This window comes from Ceratosolen solmsi, unplaced genomic scaffold, assembly GCF_000503995.2.
Source record: "Ceratosolen solmsi marchali unplaced genomic scaffold, CerSol_1.0 scaffold30, whole genome shotgun sequence".
NCBI classification, from domain to species: domain Eukaryota; kingdom Metazoa; phylum Arthropoda; class Insecta; order Hymenoptera; family Agaonidae; genus Ceratosolen; species Ceratosolen solmsi.
The window spans coordinates 4,369,578-4,394,226 of NW_011948421.1; the positions used below are offsets into that span (position 1 = coordinate 4,369,578).

Sequence of the window (24,649 nt, forward strand, 5' to 3'; positions counted from 1 at the left end):
TATCCAATTAAAAATATTTTTATTTTATCACCTAATATTTATTTAAAAAAAAAATAACGACTGATTTGTAGTAGAAATATAAAAATGATTACTATGATTAAAGCAAAGCATATTCATTATTTATAGTGATAAATACATTTTTTTTTATATTTATTTTACATAAATTTTTAACGGTCTTCCATGAAGTATTATAATTTATCCAGTAAAAGAACTTCCTATTGATATGATCATATTTATCATAAAATATTAATTTTAATAAACAATAGAATTAGTAATACTCGTAATATAAGCAGTGGTGATCACAATATCAATTGTGTTCTTAACAGGCAATTAAATGCATAAAATATTTGTTATTAATTTAAAAATGATGTAGTAATATGGAAAATAATTAATTATTTAAATGTATATGTTTTTTTGGACCGCATCCTCTTCTTTTTTTTATAATTGTTGGATATAATTATTTAATATGACTGTCATTATTTAATATAAGGGAGCTTAAAAATTAAAATAAAAATAAGCTCTCGTAAAAATAACAATGCATTTAAAATTACAACTTATGCTTGCAATCCTTAATTTTACAAATAATAAGTTGTAAGTTAAAAAGTTAGTTTTATTATAAGTTAGTTTAATGATTTTAATTGAAAAATAAGAAAAATATAATATTAAAGTGATTTGTTTTGTGCTTCCGTAGGAGTCATTTTTAAAAGAATTTTTGAAATTATTGTTTTATGAGAAAGCAAATTCTTCTTTGAATAAATTTGAAAATTTCACAATAAACGGAAAACGTATATTTAGTAATATCATGCTCAGAAAAATGCTAACAATGCTATCGGTCAAAACAATAAAAATCATTGAACGGTTCAAAATAAATTAGCAAAATCTTTTATTTCAACGTTAGTTTTTTTATTTTATTTTTGTTTTTGTTTGCTTATTTTTTGTTTTTTTCTACATTACTAGTATTAATGGGGTGATTAATGGATAGGCCTATTAAAACTATTGGCTCTCGTGTAGTATTTATCCGGCTACCTATGTAAGGTAGCTAAGTGTCCCATATTATAACAACAATTCGCTCATAATGCCGCTAACATAGGGCCCCATTGGTATTATACGATGTGACAATTCATGAGTTAAGCAGGTGATCCGGTAGGTAAACCGCGCGATCCGACATACAGAGTGGCCATCGCAAATAAAACTGCATACTCGGTGTACGTCATGATGCCTGGTGACGTTACAGATGAAAAAGCTTAATTATAGGTAAAGAGACACAGCCGGAACTTATTCGCGCGCACACGTATCGGCGGGGCGTCTGCTCTCGTAACACAGAGCGGCAGCTGCAATCGAGTCGGGCGCGCAGTCGCGATAGACGTGCCGAGGCCGTCGCTACTGCTGCATCAGCTGTCTCGCTCACTCTTTTCTCTCGCTCGCTCGCTCTGCCACCCTCTCGCGCTCGCCGTCTCACTCCGGTTCGCGATAAGACGACGACAGGAGCAAGGCAGAGCAGGGCGCGCGCGCAGCGAAAGAACATCCGACGGAGGTCGGAGGAAGAAGGAAGGAAGGCAGGCGAGCGTGTGAGATCAGCTGGTTCGTGGCCCGCGGCGAGAGACTACGGTACAGCTCATTGGCCACCATGTTCTCGCTTCAGAGGAGCCTTTTGTAAGTACTGTCATCCTACGCACTCCTCTGCCTTCGCTCGTCCGCTTCGCGACATTGGGCCAAGGCGAACGATAGGCGCCCATAGCCCGTTCGATATCCTCGTCTTTCTCCCTTTCGCGACCTCTACACACGTCCGAATGCTCGCGCGCGCGCGCGCGTGCGTATGCATACGCTACGTAAGCTGCTTCCTGCCCGCTTGCCAGCCTCTATGCCTACATATGAGCGCTCCCACGTACGCAGGTTCTGTACAATAAAGCGAGCTTTAGAGAATGAAGATCGTGATGGATGGGTTTGTCGCCTGCCAATCGGGTGAAATTGAAAGAGGATGGGCGCGAACGTCGCATGGACGTTGTTTCAAGGGGGATTAGCGAGCAGCCGTGTTAAAGCAGGTGCGCAAAACGTTCGTTCTCGTATGCGCGAAAACAGCTCTATATAATTCGCATCGTTGGCGTTCCGCCGTTTTCTTTTTTCGGTCGCTGGTGCTCCACTTACCCTTTTATCTTTCCCCACGGAGAAGCGCGGGCATTTACCTCTCGGTGCTGCATTAAATTTAAATTTATTTTCACCTTTGTGGATGCCTTTGTCTCGAACGTAAAATTGGAATAAGCCCGCGGACTCGACTCGCTAAACTACCATACGAAAAAGAGGTTAAGCCGTTTGTCATATCCGTATGCTCTATAAACGTCGTACGATGGACCGGAAAAAGTAGACGAAACCAACGAGCAATGGGGCTCGCGCCTTAGCACGCGTCACATGACAACTTAAAAGGATATACGAGACAGTTCTGCCTCCACGTACGAGTGGATGCGTATGAGAGTGCATTGATTATATATTTAAAGGGTAGGTCGAGTAATTTTGAATGAGCGGACATGAAAATCGATAAAGGAGACCAAACAAGAGTACGCTCTATACCCACCAAAGGCACGCACACACGCACACACGCGCACACGCGCGCGCGCGCACACACGCACACACTTATGAGCGACTTTAGCGCACAGCGGATCTAATTAACTTGGACATCCAGTGCACGCAGTTTGCGTACACCGATCGCATGGATGTGTATATTTTACTTCCTCTTTAAGCAAATTTACAAATAAGTTGAGACGGAATCTCGCTTTTCACTATAAACGAGTGAAAATGTTTTTAAATATAAAAGCAATCGAGTACTTCTTAATTTCATATTTCATTGAAATACTAAAGCAATGGATTCGATCTATTTATAAATATACACTGTCTTTTGCAAGCTAACAATTTAACTAGCTACTTTATTGACAGGTTCAGTTATAAACAAAAATGATACTCAGAAATGTATAAAAAGAAGAGAGAAAAGGAAATATTTTTACAAAATCCTTAACTACGTACTTTCTTACATAAATAAATTAATGAATAATTTCAAAATAATGCATATGTTAATTATAAAGGTAACGCCGATTTTTATAGAATCTTGTTTATAACTATAAAGTTGATATTACATTCGGACTTTGGAGACAACGTATTCAATTATATTAATTGTTTATTTTATAAAATATTTTATAAATTTAATAATCAGGGATTTAGAACTTTAATGCAAATGAACGTTAACATTATGAACACTAAAATATTATCGTTTTAATAATAAAGAATAAGTTGTTGAATGTAATATTCTCGATAAAAATATGTCAAACGAATTACTTTATTAAAGACATTTAAAATATTATTTTTAAATAGATCTATAAATAGTAAACATTTTGTATAACTATTGCCTCTAAGTTATAAATAAAGAATATTCTCTTAAACAAAAAACTTTATCTCATCGAAATGATCATAAAAAAATTTTATTACAATAAAAATGTACAACATAAAAAAATTCATTTTTGAAGACAAAACATTCATCGTTAATAAAAGCTTATTATTTTTTATGATTTTAACAAGTTGTTGAAAATTTATTATATAAATTTATGTTCATATCAAGTGAACTAATATAATTCAAAACAAATCAATGTCAAAGAAAATTATATATCTTAATTTATAAAATATATTAAATTAATACATTTTTTAACATGTTAACATAAAAAAATAGTGATATACTATTACAGAATATTTTTTTTTGTAATCAAATATTTCTTCGCAAAAAACCATCATTGCATTCTTGCATTCTAAATGCTGACTTCATACTTAGGTGTTTAAAAATAATTTACGCTATATATTCAATTTGACATAAATCATTTAAATATTTATATATGTACATAGACATACTAGGTAGTTTATCAAATTAAATAAAATATACTCTCAGAATTCATAATACATTTTGTAAAATATAATGAAAGGCTTTCAAATAACACAATATTTTGAAATATTATTCTGACTAATTTTGTATTTTTACACCAAATTAATTATTTACTAGTTTAACATATTTTATTTTCTTCCACATAACTTACATTTGTTTAATTCTTTCTTTATATGAAAATTAATCTTGTGAAGATATAATAATATTAATATTTATAAAGAATAGTATTTTTAATAATTAGTATTGCATTTTCTTATAGATCACTATCAAAAGAATTATGTTATATCGTATTATGTATTCATATAATCCTTTCAACACTATAATAAATTATGATATCTGTATGTAAAGTATGCTCATGCAATAAGTTTGTTAAATAATAGATTATTGATAATTAATAAATAAATTTGATAATTTCTATATAAAATAATAATCGAGTTTATATACAAGAAGGCTAAACTGAATACATTATTACATTTATAAATATAATTTATTTATAAATATATAATAATTTATCATATTATAATAATAATAATGTCAATTTACTCATTTGAAAAAGCAATTGGGGAAAATATTATTCTTTGTATTCACAATTTATTCACTAAGTAATACAAAGCTCAACCAAAAAAATGCAGTAAAAAAGACTTAAATAATTATAAATAACAGCAATATTGTATAATTGTATTACTACTAAATCCAAAAATCATTAAATAAAACTTGTTATAAAAATGGTTGTTTTTATTTAATATAGCACAAAATATAAATTATATTTAATTCTGTTGAAAAACTAATTATTACAAATATTCTGAATTCATCAAACAAATTATTAAATTTCTGCGATTATATTATTAAATATAATTCTAAATTATAACCAAGTATATTTACTTCATCAATAAATAATTTATATAGTATAATAAAGTAATAATTTCAAACATATATTATACAAGATGATTATCATTCATTATTTAATTTCTTAATCTACTAGTGAATGTGAAAATATATTCATAAAATATGTTTTTGATTAGACGCATAATATTTTTATTTTTATTAATATTTTCTAGTAAAAAAAATTATTCTAAATATTCCTTTTTATGACCAGTACATGGTTATACATTACTAGTTTCACCATAAATTCCAAGTTTCCAAAATTGAATTAAATGGTAATAAAAATTTTTTATTTATTAAATTAACAAACTTATATTAATTATTATTATATTTTTTAATTACAGAAAAGTTTAAAATAATAATTAAAAAATGTACAATAAAATGAAAAATTATATATTGATAAATAAAAATATAATTCTAGACTATAGAATAGAAATATATCTACATATATATCCTCAATATCTGAAAAAATATTCGTATTACCATTGTGAATGAAATTGAATGAAGTCAGTTTTGGAATAGATCACACAATTCTTTAACGAAAATAAAAATATCTAGTTTTACATTTAAGATTATTACAATTTTGAAACTTAACTTTTGAAATTTACAAGTATTTTATTAAGTAATAGGTATAATCTTTTAAATTTGATTTAATAAAATTTTTAGTTATTAATATTATTTAGTGGATAAAGATGTTAAATTTAAACATGATCATAATAGTTATATAATATTTCATCGTGTAATACCTGATGCTCTTTTTTTCCTACCAACATAACCTTATTATAAATGCTAAATAAAAATTTTATATAATTATAAATATAAATCTTATACAAAAATTTTACTCGACTTATAAATGGCATATTGATTATAAAAACGTATTACTGGTACATTTAAAAACAAATGTAATTCTTAAAATTTTTCAAATAATGTTTATAAAAGTACATAATTTACAAATATTATCTACTATATATACAAGATATATTGGTTTTATTTACTAGGATATGAACAATTAAATATTTTATTACATATACAATTAAAATTGTATAAATTGGTTAATATTTTTTTATTTTATAGGCAAGATATACATGCATATTAGCAGAATCTATTCTTTTTACGAATTGTGAATGAAATAGTTTTATATGCTTATATATCATTTCAATTGATTATATACATTATAATGATTTAATTTTAATTAATATAAAATAAATCAAGTAAATATAATATATAATACAGAATATTTATATAATATATTTAAAATAAAAATATTAAAAGCAATTCAATATTTTTATGTAATTGATATTTATATATAAATAATCAATGAATATAGTAATTTGTTATAAATAAAAAATTCTAAATTTTAATATAATAATCACATTTGATATTTTAATCAATTATTTATAGATTAATTAATTAATTTCTTTAATATTTTTAATTTATAAATAATAATATAATATTAAATCTTACGATATCAAATATAAAATTGTTCAAGATATTTTTTTTTAATGATACGATTAATTTGTTTAACAAGATATAGTCGATTCATGCTAAATCTATATGAATTTAATGACATGAATATAACGATTTGTGTGCGGCTAAAAATTAAACGTATATAATAAGTCTATGAAAAAAGAAAAGAGAGCACGTTACTTTTTTAGCGATCCTTGCGTGTGTGTGATTTTGTAACGAGATATTTTCAGCCTAGTTTGACTATGACCGAGAAGACACAGTTTATTTTAGGATATACATAATCCACTTTTTAAATCGCCGCTGCTAAAATGTATAACAAGAATAAGAACGTACGAGAGAGAGAGAGAGAGAGAGAGAGAGAGAGAGAGAGAGAGAGAGCGAAAAGAAACAAATAAAAAAAATTATACTGAAGTAGCAATATTCTAGAAATGACCTTGCAATACTTTTCGAACATCTGTAAATGTGTATGTATGATGAACTACGGTTCCATACTCATAAAACATATGGCACACAAAGGCACCGACATAACATGACATGCATACGTAAAGGCAGATAGAAAACAAATTTTAGACGAGAATTTTACGTATGAAATTGTATGAAATTCTGGATAAGATGCAGTGTAAATAAAACAGCTGTTCCGACTAATTTAGATGATTGACATTTAAAATTTTCTTATTTGTTTTAAACAAAGATATTTTATGTATCCATTTGTTCAATAAATGTATTTCATTTTCAGTTGCTTAATAGATTCGGTAAATTTTAATATTCAGTTATTCAAATTTTTATTGTTACTTTTTATATTTAATATATATATATATATATATATATATATGTTCGCATTATGTTAACTTCTTATTGTGATAATTTACTAAATATTAATTTTATTATATATATTAAAAATTATTATAAAGTTTTAACTAGAGTTATATTGAAATATACATATATATCCAAAGACATTTAAATTGAAGAAAATTATTAATTTTATATTCTTAAAATTCGAATAATAGAAAATTACCTACACTAAAACTAAAACTCTTTACTTCAATAAACAGTTTTGTCAGTTCAATTTCAAAATTATTTAAAAATAAAAATATTGATAAACATATGAAAAAATGTATACATTAACATGTGTATAAAAAATATTTCGTAAAATTAAATATTCTACTAAATTGACTAATTGCATAAATTATTTTATATTGGATAATTACCTAATAATTATATTGGATAAATGTACGTATGCATATATGCATATAATTAAAAACGTGCGTATGTGTGTCTGGTTATAAAATTACATCTATTTAAATACGCGATTCTTTAAAGAATATTTTTTCACAGCCTACGAATAAAGGCCAATCGATTCTCATCTACTATTACCACTGTTTCTACACCACCGAGTGTATTCTTCTATAGTACAAACTTCTGACAATTATTATCCACATAATATATCCAAATCGATTACATCAGAATACATTTAAAAAACGCTTATTATTATGTGCTATCATTAAACAATATTTATTATTTTTATAACTTTATATGATTAATATTTATTGCCCTTAATTTGAAATATTCTAAAAAATGAAATTACTATTCAATTATATAATTTAATTAAGAATATAAAAAAAAAATTATATACAATTATAAATACAGATTAGTTTAACCTAACAAAATGCTAAAATCTTCGTAATTTCATCAGTAAAGTGTTTATTTCTACTCATCTGATTGAACAATTTTGAATAATTGAAAAATTTTGTGTAAAATTATAAATAAACAATCGTCTCCTTTATACAAGGAGAGTGTGTACAAGATACTATTCTACTGTTATATATAAACAAATATAAAGTAATATAAAACATATAAGTGTATATGTTTACAACATTGATAAAGTTTTGTATAAAAATTGAATAACTTGTTACATAAATTGAATATTTTGTATAAAAATTGAAACTGCTTCAGTATAGTAAATAGATAAAAATAGAAAAATATAATTATATTATTTTAAAAGGTACTATTTAGTATTGCGATGAAATAAAATGGAAATTGTATTTTATCATTAATTGTGTTTTCTTATACTTGCAAAAAATTTATTTAATTTAATTAGAACACATTTTTCATTTTTTATTATATATTATTATATATCAGTGATTACAATGATTATTCTTGTGATAGATACATTTAATATTTTAATAAACATAAATATCTTTGTTTAATTAAAATATTTTGTTTTTTAGTTGATATTTAATTGAAGAATTATTATTCTTTATTATATTAAGAATAGTAGTACAAAGGGATATTAATATTGAATTTATTTTTATTGTTTCAAACTAATTTATTTAATAATAAAATACAGACCTACATAGACATCTTTTAAATAAACGGAAAGATTAAAATATTACAATATTAAAATAAACATATAAATATTTAGAAACCAAAAAAATTATGGTAAAATTATGTATATGATTATAATTATAACTATCATTAGTAATCTATCCACCACCAAATGTAATTACTAAGAACAAATATACATAATTTGTAGTCAATGACTGAAATACTACAGAAATTTTTGTAAGAATCGTATATATTTCACTAATGCTTTTATAGATCTCTGTCATAAATAATTCATATTTTTAATAAGCTCAACATTATAAAAATTATTTATATTTTATATAAATAAAATTACTTCAAAAATACTTCCAATTGTGAAACTAGTTTAATTATATATTTATATGTAATAACATAACTTTCCTATTATAGTAAAAAGTAAAAAAAGTAAAAAAAAAAAGTATATTTCAATTAAAAATTTTTTATGTTAATCAAGGAACCATCTAATTTTTTATAAAAACATGACATCTGTAACATACCAATCATTCTATATAAAGTATTTATGTCCTTCAAAAGTATTTCAGATTATCGATTTTATCGCAAAATTATTTGTTTTGAAACAATAGTCAATTGTATGCTACAATGTTTAATTAATACTTTTTATTCGTGATGAAAATACTGAGTTCATAGCCTAATCGTGCTTTTGATAAAAGTTAGCAAAAAAACTATTGAATTAATGAAATATTTATTCAATTTAAAACCTAAATTAAAATAACTTTAATAATAAGATTTTTAACCTATATATTAATTACCATTTATGCAAAAAAGGATAACAAGGTTTATTTCGGAGCTAATAGTATCTTTAATACACTGAAAATTAAATTATGTATTAAAATTGAAAATCATATAAAATATATTACACAATATAAGTATGATAAATATTTTTCCCAATATTATATTATATTATATCTTAGTGTGCTCCAAAGCGTGATATTTTATAAGTACCATTTAAAAAAATATAATAACCAATAATAAATTAAATTTATCCATATCCTCTTTAAAAAGTACAATTATCTATTCATAAATTAGGTGATCTTTCTTTGCAAACGCACATTTTTCATTACAAACATCCAATTGAATATTTTGCCTTCTCTTTCACCTATTAAATCAGCAAATACCCCTTCGAATATTTACGTCATTCTCTATTGAGTTCCGTTTCAAATTATTTTGGCGTCCTTGTATCTATGTTCTACTTTTGCGATTATTGTCGTGGCCAATGAGCCAACTATGTTACATCAAAAGATGCAATTTTATTAAACAACATTTACAATATGAAAGTAAATGTCTCTTAACTCTTAATTGTAAATAAGTTTTTATTAAATTTGTCAAATGTTATTATTAATAAATTATAAAATAACATCAATAATTAATGTCGAATTCAAAACATAGTTTAGATTAAATTAACCCTTTTTATTTAAAAAAATATCCCTATAAGATCATATAATATATCATATATATAACATTGCATTTAACATAACTTATTTATATATTGAAATAATGTAAATGCAATATTAAAAAATTCCCTTTTAATTATTTTATAATTTTTATTAATAAACTACAATACAATATAAACTGTAATATTTTTTTCGCATATAAATATACAACAGACTACAAAATTATTTAGAGATAATACATTTTATATAATTTTAGCCATACAAGATATAATCATTTATAGTTATTGCCTCAAGTACTCTATGTCATTGAGCAAGTCGGACATACTCCACATTTATTAATCATTTATTCTACATACAACCATTAATGTATACTAACACGAAGTAGAAAAGTATAATGATATTATAAATATAATACATAAGAAGAATAAATCGTATGAAGAGCGATATGTTTTATTTTTTATTATTTATTACCTAAATGCAGAATAGCTCCCTTTTTATTTTAAAATGTTATTGGTTTTTATTATATGCATGGCATCTTATTTTCTGAGAACTTATCAAACTTAAACTTGCACTACATTGATTTTATATGTTTCTGTTTTTCTACTCTTAATCTATAGTAAAAATACATCTTATTAATATATAAAGTACAAATTATAATTACGCCATATATATACTATTATAAAATGCTTATCCAATATTTATCATTATCCACTGGTAGAATATTATAACTGTTCATAAATTAATTTAATTAATTTTTAGTTTTTTAAATTAATTCTTAGTGCAAAAATTATATTGTATTATAAATTATTAAAAAATATGAACTGTTTTTTATACGACTTTTATAACGCCAATATTTTTCATATATACGACTTATTGAAAATTAATTAGAAAGGTATTATTAAAGACATTATTATCAATACTTAATGTTATAGTAAGAATTTGTGCTATAATTGAATATATTTTCTCATTAAAATTTAACAAATAAATAATTTTTCCTTTCTTATTCTTATACTGACTTTTTAAGAAGCATCAATCAATTCATCGAATTAATTAAAATGTTAGAAACAGATTAATAACAATACTGAAATAAAGATATAAGATCTCACAAGAAAAGAGTTATAATTATCTACTTCTTAATTGTAAAGGGAAAAAATTTCTTTTTACAAAAAAATAATATTTCACTTTAAGATCCACAGAATATTTATATAATATTGTTGAAAACTTTGTGAGTGCTGTATGAATATTAGTATCATAAATATTGTTATAATATTATTAATGATATTGGCGGTGAATTGTCAAATATTCGTTTAATGAGTAATCTTTTGGGAAAGACGTGGTCTGAATGTTTGCATCCTCCCAACATTTCCTAGCTTATTCTGTGAGTCTTTAATATTAGAACATTTAAATAATATTATTGTTCTATCTATCGAATGCTTTCCTACGTACCGAGGACATTGTGCTCTCACTGATCATAGCAGAAAGAGGTGACTGCTTTGGTCAGGTGATTATTTTCATTTTCATTGCATATTGAAATAAAAGCTTTATTAAATGGCATAATCGATTTTCATTTGGCAAAATTTTAAATTTTCTTTAATAGTTCTTCTAACAATAAATTTTCGTTATTATATTTCTATTAAAAAAATATTTCTAATATTGTAGGTCATGTGGAAGAAATGGTTGTGGATCAAATACTAGTGTATGGACAAGAACATTATCACCAAATCATCTAATGGTGTACAAAGACATTCAGCAACGCGACATTCACGAATTCCAGGGTGATGTTATACCTATCAACATGGTCAAGGGTATCGGCCACCTACGAGATCCCCGCCTCAACAAGGTTCTATAACGCGATAATTAAGTAAATAAACCGAGCTCTGCCCAATTAATATCATCAAAAATTGAAGACAGAACAAGAAACAGACAGAGAGAGAGAGAGAGAGAGAGAGAGAGAGAGAGAGAGAGAATGAGAAAGTGAGGGAGAGAAGGGGGAGAGAAAAAAGAGAGAAAGAAACAGAGACTGCATCCAGATATTTGTCTCCCAGGGAAAAAGAGAGAGAAATAGGGAATGAAAGCAAGCAAGCAAATGAGAATGAAAATGCTTTTAAAAGAAAAAATTGCAATATTTTATTCAATAAATTTTATTGATTTTATAAAACAAAAATACCATTTGTAATATTAAAATGACATTTATTTTTAAATTATAATGGAAACAAGAATAGAGTATAACATTTATGTATTTCTTTTTCTCTATAATTAAAGTTAAAAATTTTAATATATAATGTTTATTATTCATAATCAAAATTTAAATAAAACTACCAATAATTATAAATTAGTAATAATTCCCAGTGTGTTGATTATTTTGATTCATTTTTAAAATTAACAGTCGAAATTAATTGAAAGAAATTCAATAATCTTTAAATTTTGAAAACTTTTATAGTAAACTATTTATTAAATATGAAATTACTTGATAATATTTTTAATCAATTATTTTTTTTTTTAATTAACTATGTAAATAACTATTTAACTAAAAATATTGGTCTACATTTTTCGTCAATTTTTAAAAATAATATTATTATTTTTTTTTAAAATAATTATTACAAAATGGCAAAAGGGAAAATTTTCCAAAGCGTTATTTGAAATTACTAAGTAACAAGTAAAAATTATCTTGTGTATTAAATTCCAGTAGCTTAATTTAACTGCTAGAATCTTTTAATAATTAATTCTTTTTATATTGAAACAAAAACCAAATAATATTCTCAAAAAAATTAAATTAAATTTCCATTATATATCAATTAAAACATATTATTTAAAATTATAAATTCTTCTGACAATTTCATACAAAATAATCAAAATCTCTACCACCCACTCTAGAAATAAACTTTCTCAAAATCTAAACGTTAATATATACATTAATATATTATATAGTATATTTATGTTATATGATATATATATATATATATATATATATGTATTCATTTTAAAATAAAAATATGTGTTTCATATAAAAAACTTAATTAATGTATATATTAATCTGTGGTTATAACGGTATAATATCAATGCTCATAAATGTATATTTTTATTACCACTATAAACATTAAATATTAAAAAATTTTATCTTTTTATATTATTCGTAATTAGCAATAGATTTTAATATGAAGTTGATATTCAAAAATCATCTGTCATATTAATAATGCATGAAAAAACTGAATTTTTTATAAAGATAAAATAATTAAAACAGTTTTTGCTATTCATTATTATGAATCTATAAATATATTGAAATCTTTTTAACATAACTTTGTTTAGATTTGTAAAAAAGTTTGTTTATTTTGATTTTTCATCATCTCAATAGTTTAAATTATAAGCGTTTATAAGAATATATAACAATACTTTTTATAAAATCTAAATTTAATTACAAAGCAAAGCATCCGATATACAGAAATAGCATAAGGTTATTAGTTAATTAAATTATAACACTGTTTTTTTTTTAAATAAGTTGAATACCAGTTATAATTTGTGAAAAATTCAAAGATAAATTAATTGACTGTTTTTGAAATATTGAATTAAGTAATGATGTAATAGAACTTTATGCTGTACTTCACAATTGCATATAACATTTGTTATATAAGTGAATTTAAAAAAAAAAAAAAAAAACAGTAATTCAACATAATTCTATTAAATAATAGTAATTTTGTAAGAAATTCATAATTAATAAGCTAGTATATATGTATTTATTTAGTAATAATATCAATAAGAAAATGTATTTAAATATTTTAAAGGGACTAGCCTTTACGCTAGAAGAAAGAATGGCACTGGGAATCCATGGTCTCCAACCACCAAGATTTAAAACACAAGAAGAACAACTTGCTCTATGTAAGGCTTCCGTATTAAAGTATACAGAAGATTTAAATCGTTATCTATATCTTGTTGAACTTCAGGTAAATGAATTATAGATAAATATTTGTTAAATAAAAATATTACAAAAAAATTATAGCTATAATTTTATTATGATTGTATTAAAAATCGAGAAAAGAATATAGATAGACTGCTGTTTTACTCTTGTATTTATTACATTTATCTACAAAAATATTAATTTCATTAATTTAATAAGTAAATTTAATAGAATTTTTTTCTAAATAATTTTTTTAATCATAAGCTATAGAAAATTATCATAAATTGATGGAAATGTAAAATAATTAAATTTTTCTAAATAATCTTAGTGCTTATTATATTAAATTAAAATATTTTTATTGTAAATAATATGAAGTAACTACAATTTTTTTTAGGAACGAAATGAACGATTATTCTTTAGATTACTAAAAGAAAACATTGAACAAATGATGCCCATCGTGTATACTCCAACTGTAGGTCTCGCCTGCCAAAAATTCGGTGTAATATATCGAAGACCGCGTGGATTGTTCATAACGATTTATGACAAAGGTCATATTTATGACATTCTTAATAATTGGTATGTAATATTTTACATATATTATACTAACATGAAACTGGTGAAAAATTTGAAATCGTCAATAATTATTGTAATATTTGTCTTATTACTATTAATCAATTTGTATTTATAAGTATAAATTCTAACTTAAACTAATAATATTAATTTACTGTTAAATTAAATTAATTATCAATAAAAAGGTTTAAAAATTTTTAAATTTAAATAATTATTATTTTACAAAATCACTGTCATTTTAAAATATTGTTTTTATAAAATTTTATGAATTTGTAAATTCGCGAGAGTTTTTTTTTATTATATCATTATACAATGTTATATGATCTAAACTTTGATTCGATTAATAAACATTTTTAACATTGAAAGATAAGTATTATCTAATATATGGATAAAGTTCTTTTATATTCGTTAATAATATTCTAGTTTTGTTCAATGCATTTAAACGCATACACAGACACTATCTGTACTGTATACTTATATGATTAAAAAAAAAAAAAAAAAAAAAAAAAACGGCAAAAAAAAAAAACTAATATTCTAGTTTTGTTCAATGCATTTAAACGCATACACAGACACTATCTGTACTGTATACTTATATGATTAAAAAAAAAAAAAAAAAAAAAAAAAACGGCAAATCCATATACGCAAATATACGTGATTACACTTTCGTCCACACATAAATTTTGACGTGTATCAATATTTCTACATAAATCAATATATCTTCATAAATTCAAGTATACTTATCTAAAAAAAATTTCTTTATAGTATTCATTTAGTTTTCATATAGTAATAGTATCCATTTCAATAATATACGAAAATATAATTATAATAGTAAATTGTTTAATGTAATTAAATTATAAGACTTTTAATTAATAAGCTATACTTTTAATTAATAAATTATAAGTTATGTAAATGTAATGGCGATAGTTCAGACTCTATTAGTCTTAACAATCGTTATACAAAGTATTTTGATGTCATTGAAATACTAACAAAATTTAGTGTTTCGCCTAAATTTAATCGAGATCATAGATAAATATAATTTGATATGATTATGATAGAATTAAATAGGAATCATCTTCGGTAATAATATAAAAATATATATTGTATGAAAATCTCGCTTTTAATCCCGTAATTATTGAAATAGGCCAGAGCAAGCGGTACGAGCCATTTGCGTAACTGACGGTGAACGCATTCTCGGACTCGGTGACCTCGGCGCCTGCGGAATGGGCATACCCGTGGGAAAACTTGCTCTGTATACAGCTCTAGCAGGCATCAAACCTCACCAGTGCCTACCAATCACCATCGATGTGGGTACAAATAACGAGCAGCTGCGCAACGATCCGCACTACATTGGCCTGAACAAGCCCCGCACCGTTGGTGCCGAGTACGACGAACTACTCGATGAATTCATGTCCGCATGCGTTAAGAAATATGGTCAAAACGTCCTAATACAGTTCGAGGACTTTGGCAATCATAATGCTTTTCGGTTTCTGGATAAATATAGGAACAAGTACTGCACTTTCAACGACGACATACAAGGTACTGCCGCTGTAGCGGTCGCTGGTATACTCGCCTCCCAAAGGATCACCCAAAAGCCTATGAAAGACAATAAATTCGTCTTTCTCGGAGCAGGAGAAGTAAGTACGCGTTTTTTTTTCTCGACTTATACACGTTTATTATAAAAGGAACGCATTGCAAATGAGAATAAAATGAATTTCTATATTTATCACTTTTATATGAAATCTCGAGTATTGATTCAATAATTATGATGACAATAATTAGATAGTCGCAAATTTCAATTTCTTTTCATCCTAATTTGTATAATCTTTGTTATTTAAGTATCGCCTAATATTGTACAAAATTTATCGCATAATTTAAAATTACTCAATTCAATGAAATTCGAATCATCTCTTGCAACTTTTCAAATTTAATCGTTAGAATTCATCGATGCTTTTATTCCAATTTTCTATGTATCATACATGAGCGTATATACATATACAACTGGAAAACATTTTTTTTTTATTTTATTTTTCAAAAATCAAATTTGTTGTATAATACAAATGCTTAACAGCTTTTCTTTTCAAATATCTTGCCTTTCATATTATAAAATCAAGAAATTATAATTTATATTTAAATGCATAAGGTGAACGTTTTTTTTTACAACGGTCTTAGGCAGCAATCGGAATCGCTGATCTGTGCGTTAAAGCTCTGGAAGTTAGCGGATGTTCCAAAGAAGAAGCACGCAATAATATTTGGATGTTAGACATTGACGGTCTACTGACCACCACTCGTAAAGTAGGTGATTTGGATGGGCATAAGAAATTTTACGCCAAGAATCACGAACCCATGCAGAAACTTATTGATGTTGTTAGAGAAGTCAAACCTTCAATCCTCATTGGTAATTAACACTTATGTAAAATATGAAATCAATATTTCAAGCTTAAAAATAAAACCATTTCAAACATCAATATTAACATAATTTTATAGAAATAAAATTAAAAAAATTTAAATAAGATTTACAAATGAATTAGTTCAAGTAAATAAAAAAGAAACTTATATAAAAAACATACGTATTAGAATGTACTTACATCAGCTTCTTATTCTGATTTCCAATTATTAATTATAAAATTTTATTAATATAAAAATGAGTGCATTAAACAATTCGAATTAGACTACCTATACAAACGTTACTTTATTAATACTTATATATATATATTAGATTATAAAATTGTTTAATATTATGAACACTGCAATAAATCAATAATGTTAAAAATTAAAATTTATATGAAAAAATGTCTTTAATAATATATATAATTGTTTATCAAATAATAAAAGTATAATAATATGTTAATTAATGTCAATTTTATCCTTAATAAATTAATGATAAAATCAGCTTTAATGATATAATATTTCAATTATTACTTTATAAACTTTAATTGATTTAATCATTTTTAAATGCATCATCAACATCTATTGAAGTAACTTTATTTATATAGGCGCTTCAGCAGCAGCTAACACATTCACCCCGGAGGTTTTGCAAGAGATGGCTAAAAATAATGAAAGGCCATTAATCTTCGCACTGAGTAATCCAACAAGTAAAGCAGAATGCACTGCACAAGCAGCGTATGAACACACGCAGGTAATTGATTAAAAACTATTATGGCCATAAATGTAGACCTTACCTTAAAATAAAAAATGAAATTATATAATTAAGAATTTATTTGAGAGTACAAAGATATTTAAATGATATTGGAGTAGCATGTAACAAGATAATAAAAAAAAAATTTGCTTCTATATAAAAGAAATTCACTTATTTACTTGACTATATTTGATAGCTACATCAAAATAATATTTAATGTTCCTTTCATTAAGTGGTCAAATACTTTTAAATACATTCGATCTGACGAAAAATTAAGTTATTTTATTTTATATACTCACGTGACAATCTTTAATGAAACTAAAATCTATATGTACTAATTATCTAAACGCTGATATACTTAATATTTATTATTATGTTAAATTTTATCAAAGTATTTTGTGTAATATAATGAGTTTAATACTGTTTTATAGTAAGAATTCTTAATTGAGTACTATATTGGATTAAAGCATGTCGCGAAAATGTATGTTGTATATATAATCAAATAAATACCTATAATTAACTTTAATTTGTTATTTAAAAAAATAACAGAGCTTTATAAATACGAGGATTTTTGTTCAACTATTTTGTTAAATAATTAATAAAATTTATCTAATAATAGGGTAGATGCATATTCTCATCTGGTTCGCCATTCGGTGAAATTAATTATAATGGAAAAATCTTTAAACCAGGACAAGGTAATAATGCCTATATATTCCCAGGAATTGCTCTGGGTGTCATTGCAACAGGTTGTCATCATATTACCGAAGATATGTTTTTGCTGTCTGCTCAAGAAGTTGCGAATTATGTGTCTAATGAAGACTTAGAAAGGGGAAGTGTATATCCGCCTCTAGGATGCATTCAAGATTGTTCGATTAATATAGCATGTAAAATTGCTGAATACGCCTACAGATATGGTAAATTAAAAATTTATATTATATTGAAACACATTTCATATTTTAATTTTTAGCTTATTTATTATTATCTATTGCTTATTTAAATATATATATATATATATATATATATATATATATACGTATATGCATGTGTTACGTATAATATGTTTCGATTAATAATAATGAATAAATTAATTTCTAAACGCATTAATTTAATTAATATTAATCCATTGTAAATACTTATTAAAATTTTTTATATAATACAGATATTAACATAATAATTAAGTATTGTTTGTAGTAATATTTAAATTATTATTAATAATTTAACGAATAAATTACAATCATTTTATTAAATTACTTCCATTATTTGGACTGCTAATAGTCTTATTTCAATATTTGCATCGAAATTAAACATATATTTTACATCATATTTTATATTTACAAATATATTAAAAAGAATAAATAGATATGATATCTATAATTATTATTACAATTTTTTCGTAATTATTAACTTTTAGAACAAAAATAAAGGAAAACAATTTTATAAGGATTTTCATTTGTCATAAACATTATCATAATGACCTTGTTAAATTTAAATGATTCAAAAAATTTTAATAGCCTCAAAACCCAAGTTTATTTTGACAATCCTGGAATTTATTATTTTATTTAATATATTTCTCAAATTATTTATGAACAATTATATTGTTTTTGACTGATTAACTCCTAATTCATATTCAGATAATGTAATAGAAAATAATTTGATTATTAATTTAGTAAAAGAATTTAGTATATTATGATATACAAATATTATATCACTGTAAGATAATTCCATATTAAATAAATAAAACTTTCAATATGTATTTTCTGCAATATTTATATTTCTAATTATTTAATTATTTAATTTTTTCAACGCCTCAATAGTTTGAACATTATCAACAAAATTGTAATTTTTCATATATTTTCTTTTATAACCCTAAAAAATTTAAAGTATACTCAAGGTTTCTAATAGATTAATATTGAATATTTATTAAATATTTTAAAAACCTTTGTCGAATTAGCCTAGTTTTCGATTATTTTTTATTGGATTTTTAAAATTATTCAATTAAGAAAGTTATCCAGTATTATATGTCAAGAATAAAACCAAACAAATCATTATTTAACATAACTATATGCAGGATACATATACGAAAAATTTTATGAAAGAGTTTGTAAATATATTATAAATTCATTTATGTTTTAAGTAATTTATATATGTTGTATTATCGAAAAATAATTCCTATAATACAAGGAACATTATTATTATTACAACTGATTAATAGGTACTAATAATAGGTAAAAATAATTAACAGTTTCAAAATCTATAATATTCCAATAATAATGTATACAAATATAATTCAATTATTACATTACAATTACAAATTAAAATTTTTCAAAATACCTACATATTCAATCATATTTTAAATCATTATTTTATAACACTTTTATTCGCCAAACATATTAAAAAAATGTATTATTATAATTATAATATTAAAATATAAGTAGACATTTAGATTAATAGTAAGTACTGCGAGTATATATGTTATATTTTAAATTTTAATATTAGGTATACATTAAATATTTTTTTCCAGAAAATTCTTAAGTTATTTTTACTGAAATATAAAATATAACTTTGGTCCCAAGCTTTATAATGAAATAGCTTATTAAATGAAAAATATAACATTTATTACCTTAAATTTAATTTCACAATAATACCAAATAATTATTAAATTGAATTATATATTAATTACGTTATTGTTAATACACCAATAGAATTATTAATTTTTAATTCATAAGTGGTATGTTTTTAATTTTTAAAAACGCTTAAACATCGTATTATTTTTATTAATTTATTTTTTTATCATTTAGTTAAAATTACATTATCGAATCCATTAAGACATAAATATTTTAGTATAAAAATATTGACAAAATTATTGTTAAATATTAAATAATGTTTTATTTTATATAGGTAATTTGTCTAGTGAATATCCAGAGCCAAAAGATAAACGAGCATTCATTATCAGTAAGATGTATGATTGTAATTATGACAGTCCTTTGGCTTGTGTGTATTCATGGCCAAAAGACTTTTGTAATCCACGTACTTTACCAGAAAAGTAAGTTTTTTCAATACATTTTAAAATTATACTTCAATAATTATAATTTAATTTCCTATATCGCTGTAGGAAAACGTAAATGTAGTTCTAAAATAGATTATTAAACTTGATTTTATTTTGTGATAAAAGTAAAATTTATCGTAATATATGAAACGAAAACTTGAACGAAAATATTGATATAATCCGAATCTGCATAAAAAAAATTAGAATACGAAGATTTTGCTGATCCATCAATATTTAAATCTACATCATTAGTTAAGGTATCAATTTACTTTTTAAAGTCTTCACAGCTTTTCCAGCTGTATTTAACGCATTATCAAATGCTTTACTTAAATAAATTTATGCATTTCGAAATGTTTCTAGTTGACAATGATTTATAATAATTAATTACAAACTTTAAATAAACTTTAGTTATAACAGATTAATTGTTTTTAACTTTACTATGAGAGAAGGTATTATGAAAGCTAAAATAATACTGATACACTTACCTTACAATATTCTTCGTAATATAATGAATATGTACATTGCATATACCACATTGTGCATATATTATAGAATTCTGAAGTAAATAAATGACATTAAAAAAGTTATGTACAATAAAATCAATTAGTTCATCTGTAAATTAAAATAATGTCGAACATCTTAATCACGTTTATATGTAGGTTGTTGTAATATAATATTAATTCAATTTACATAATACGTCAAGATTATATGTATAAGTATTAAAAAGAAAATATATTTTTATGTTTTAATGATAAACATTAAAATTGTAAATATTTAAACTTCAAATGAAAATATTTTTAATACGCTCATAAGTTCATTAGCATCAGAACAAACGAATCAAAAGCACTTGTGTACATTTTAGAATATATTAATTGATATTTCGTAATGTTAATGTTTGACATCAATACTTTGCATTTTAATAAATTATTACAAATATTTTCATTTTCATAAATTAACAATAAAAAAATCAAAACTACGTTTACCTTTAAAAACTGAAGTTACTAGTGAAACTATTTTTTATGCTCTTATTAAATTTTCAGTAATATCTGAAGTTATTAAAACTGCTATTATAAATGGAGCATTAAAGCTTTTAAACATTTCTTTTAAATATTTACATGTTCATGAAATATAATAAATTATATATTTGAAAAATTAATATAAAATAATAATTATTTTAAATTATTTATTTACTCTTCAAAACAATGAAGTGACACGCTTAAGGTACGCATATTTGTATGAAAAGCATTTTTTTAAATTTGGACTAAAAGCTTTGACGTATTCTGACAATACTAATCACGTTATTTTTTTACATTTTTCTGTCATGTTTATCTTATTTATTATAAGAATATATAAGATACTTTTTAATTCATGTTTTATATGTTGTAATAAAATAATAATACGAAAGACAATGGTATAAAATTAAAGGTAATTAAGTTAAAATATTGAACCATTCAAAACATTTAAAAATGAAACAAATTTCATCTTCACTTAATTTCTAATTTATTATAGAAGCACATGCTTACCCAGATCAAATTAATTATATAAACGATCTATATAATAATTACTTTCGTAATGCATGCATATTTGAGTTAATTCCCGGTAATGGATAAATTTGAAATTACTATACATACATATAGCAAATATTAATCAAAGATACTGGAACGATAAAAAAATTATTTGAATGTTACTTAAGTAATAGAAAATAAGACTTCTTACAATTTTAATAAACTGGACATATATTATATATAGTTTCATATATTGTATATAGTTTTTTATAAAATATAAAAGCCAATATTTTTATAGATGGTTTTAATCATAAATTAGTTATCATAATAAATTAATGTCTTAATAATACATTTTAGTATTTAATATAAAACAATTTTTTATTACTTTATTTAATAAAATTCCTTTACTTTATTTAATCGTGGATTAGTATAATTTGTATATGATTGTATAAATATTTTTTTAATTCACTGTCAATCATGACATACAAGTCATAATTAATAATCTAATAATTGTATATATTAATGTATAAAATTTACATAAATGATTATTATTAATAATTACAAAGATTATTTTTAAATGGACTATAGCAGTAAATATTTGTATAAAACGCATAATAAAGCGATAAAAATAAAACACACTTAAATAACTTTATATTATGAGATAATCTAATAAGTTTTTAATTTTTTATATTATATAGTAGAAATTAATACACAAATATTTACAAAATAAGAATAATACAGTAGTTTTTTATTAAAATTTTTTCGTTAAAAGTTCATATAAAAAATTTTTTAATAAAATGCATGTTAATAAATAATAGAAATTGAAGCTTCATTAAATAACCAATTCAAATATATATATATATATATATATATATATATATATATCCATTAATACTGTTTAAATAATCAATTGATTTATATTTCTTCGATAATTTGAATCTTTTAACTGCAATTTTAACTATTTTGATATCTGATTTTAAAAAATACTGCAATCAGATTTTATACATTTTGTGCAAAAACTATTTTTATTGCATGCATATATATATATAACATACTAAGCAAACCTTCAAATTAATTATATTAATCTATCTATTGTTCCTAGCATGAAATATTTCGAAAACTGAAAATTATTTTATCGTGCCTGAAGTAAAATATATGTATGATGTAAGAAAAATGCATAAAAAATGTTATTAATTGCAAGCAATCACAATAACAGACAGTATTGAAACTGTTTGAAATTATTAAATACTCTACTGAACTAACCATTATGTTTTTTTTTTTTTTTAACAGCTTGTAACGAGTTGATGATATCCTTATACACGGCAAGATGAATAATTTGCTCTAAATAAAATAAAAAATGCATATACTTAGCAGGAATTTGTTCACGTACTACGCAATTTGACGATTCTAAATCTGACTTAGTGATTACAATTACATTTTTGTCAAGCAATTATATTGCAATAGTAATCATCCTATTCACACATAACTCCTGACTATATAATGAATTTTCAATGTAACTATATCAAGATTGAACAAAAAAGTTCACTAGTTAAATCGTTGAATTATTATTAACTATTGTACTTATCTAAAATTGAAGCGCGATATTATCTGTTGTTGTCTTTACAATTCATAAATTGTACAATAGAATAATTATTCATTTATCATTTATTCAATTTTTAAATTGCTTTACAATTTTTGAACGTTAAAAAATTAACGCATTAAGTAATGAAAATCATTTTCTGTAATTAATGTAATATTTCATTTTACCATGAACAATGGTAATAGATAATTACAATTTATATGTGTGAACCGAAAATATTTAAAAAATTTTTTAAAATCCAAGTTTCTAAGAGTTTAAATTTTGTTATATTTAGCATTTAAGCAATTTATTGTTAATATATTATAGACAAACATAATGAGTTATTTATATAAATATTAATACATTATATGGTCATATATTATTCTAAAATCATATTTAAATATATATTTAAATTTTAACAATTATAATGTAAAACAATTTTAATTATATTACGAACATAAATTGTTTAAAATATGTACATTCATAACTAAAACTATATAATTATTTATAGAAATTTTTAATTATACATTTAAAAATATAATTAATTTTTATTTAATATTTATAATAATGAAAAAGAACAAAATTAAATATATTAATAATAAATCTAAAGATTTGTTATAAAGATGACATTTTTCGCGCTTCAATTATAATGTTCTTTTTTCTTGCCCATGACTCTGATATATAAAAGCTATTTGGTGCAATAAATCTTATACATATACAAGATAAAAATGAACATAATATATTTAATTTCTTAGACACCTTTAACTAATTATCAAAAAATCGTACAAGAACCATTAATTATACATTAAAAACAAAACTATTAATGGAATACTTAAACGATTTGTAACAACAGTATTGTTTGTACATATAAGTTTTATAA

General features: G+C 23.5%; 1 protein-coding gene across 3 annotated transcripts; it reads left to right on the top strand.

Annotated features, from left to right (window-relative positions):
- The first annotated feature begins 1,419 nt into the window (after positions 1–1,419).
- LOC105361386 (Malic enzyme b) lies at positions 1,420–23,796 on the top strand. Of its 3 annotated transcripts, none has more exons than XM_011498544.1 (10): positions 1,420–1,653; positions 11,701–11,881; positions 13,821–13,979; positions 14,328–14,509; positions 15,645–16,137; positions 16,673–16,898; positions 17,497–17,639; positions 18,259–18,553; positions 20,538–20,682; positions 23,481–23,796. In XM_011498544.1, exons 1-10 carry the CDS (start codon positions 1,628–1,630, stop codon positions 23,485–23,487), a joined length of 1,857 nt encoding a protein of 618 aa, XP_011496846.1. In that variant the 5' UTR covers positions 1,420–1,627; the 3' UTR covers positions 23,488–23,796. The 3 variants fall into 3 exon arrangements, with proteins under 3 accessions (XP_011496846.1, XP_011496845.1, XP_011496847.1); XM_011498543.1 differs by lacking the exon at positions 23,481–23,796 and adding an exon at positions 20,752–20,901; XM_011498545.1 differs by lacking the exons at positions 1,420–1,653; positions 23,481–23,796 and adding an exon at positions 20,752–20,903 and having other exon boundaries at positions 11,799–11,902.
- The last annotated feature ends 853 nt before the right edge of the window (positions 23,797–24,649 follow it).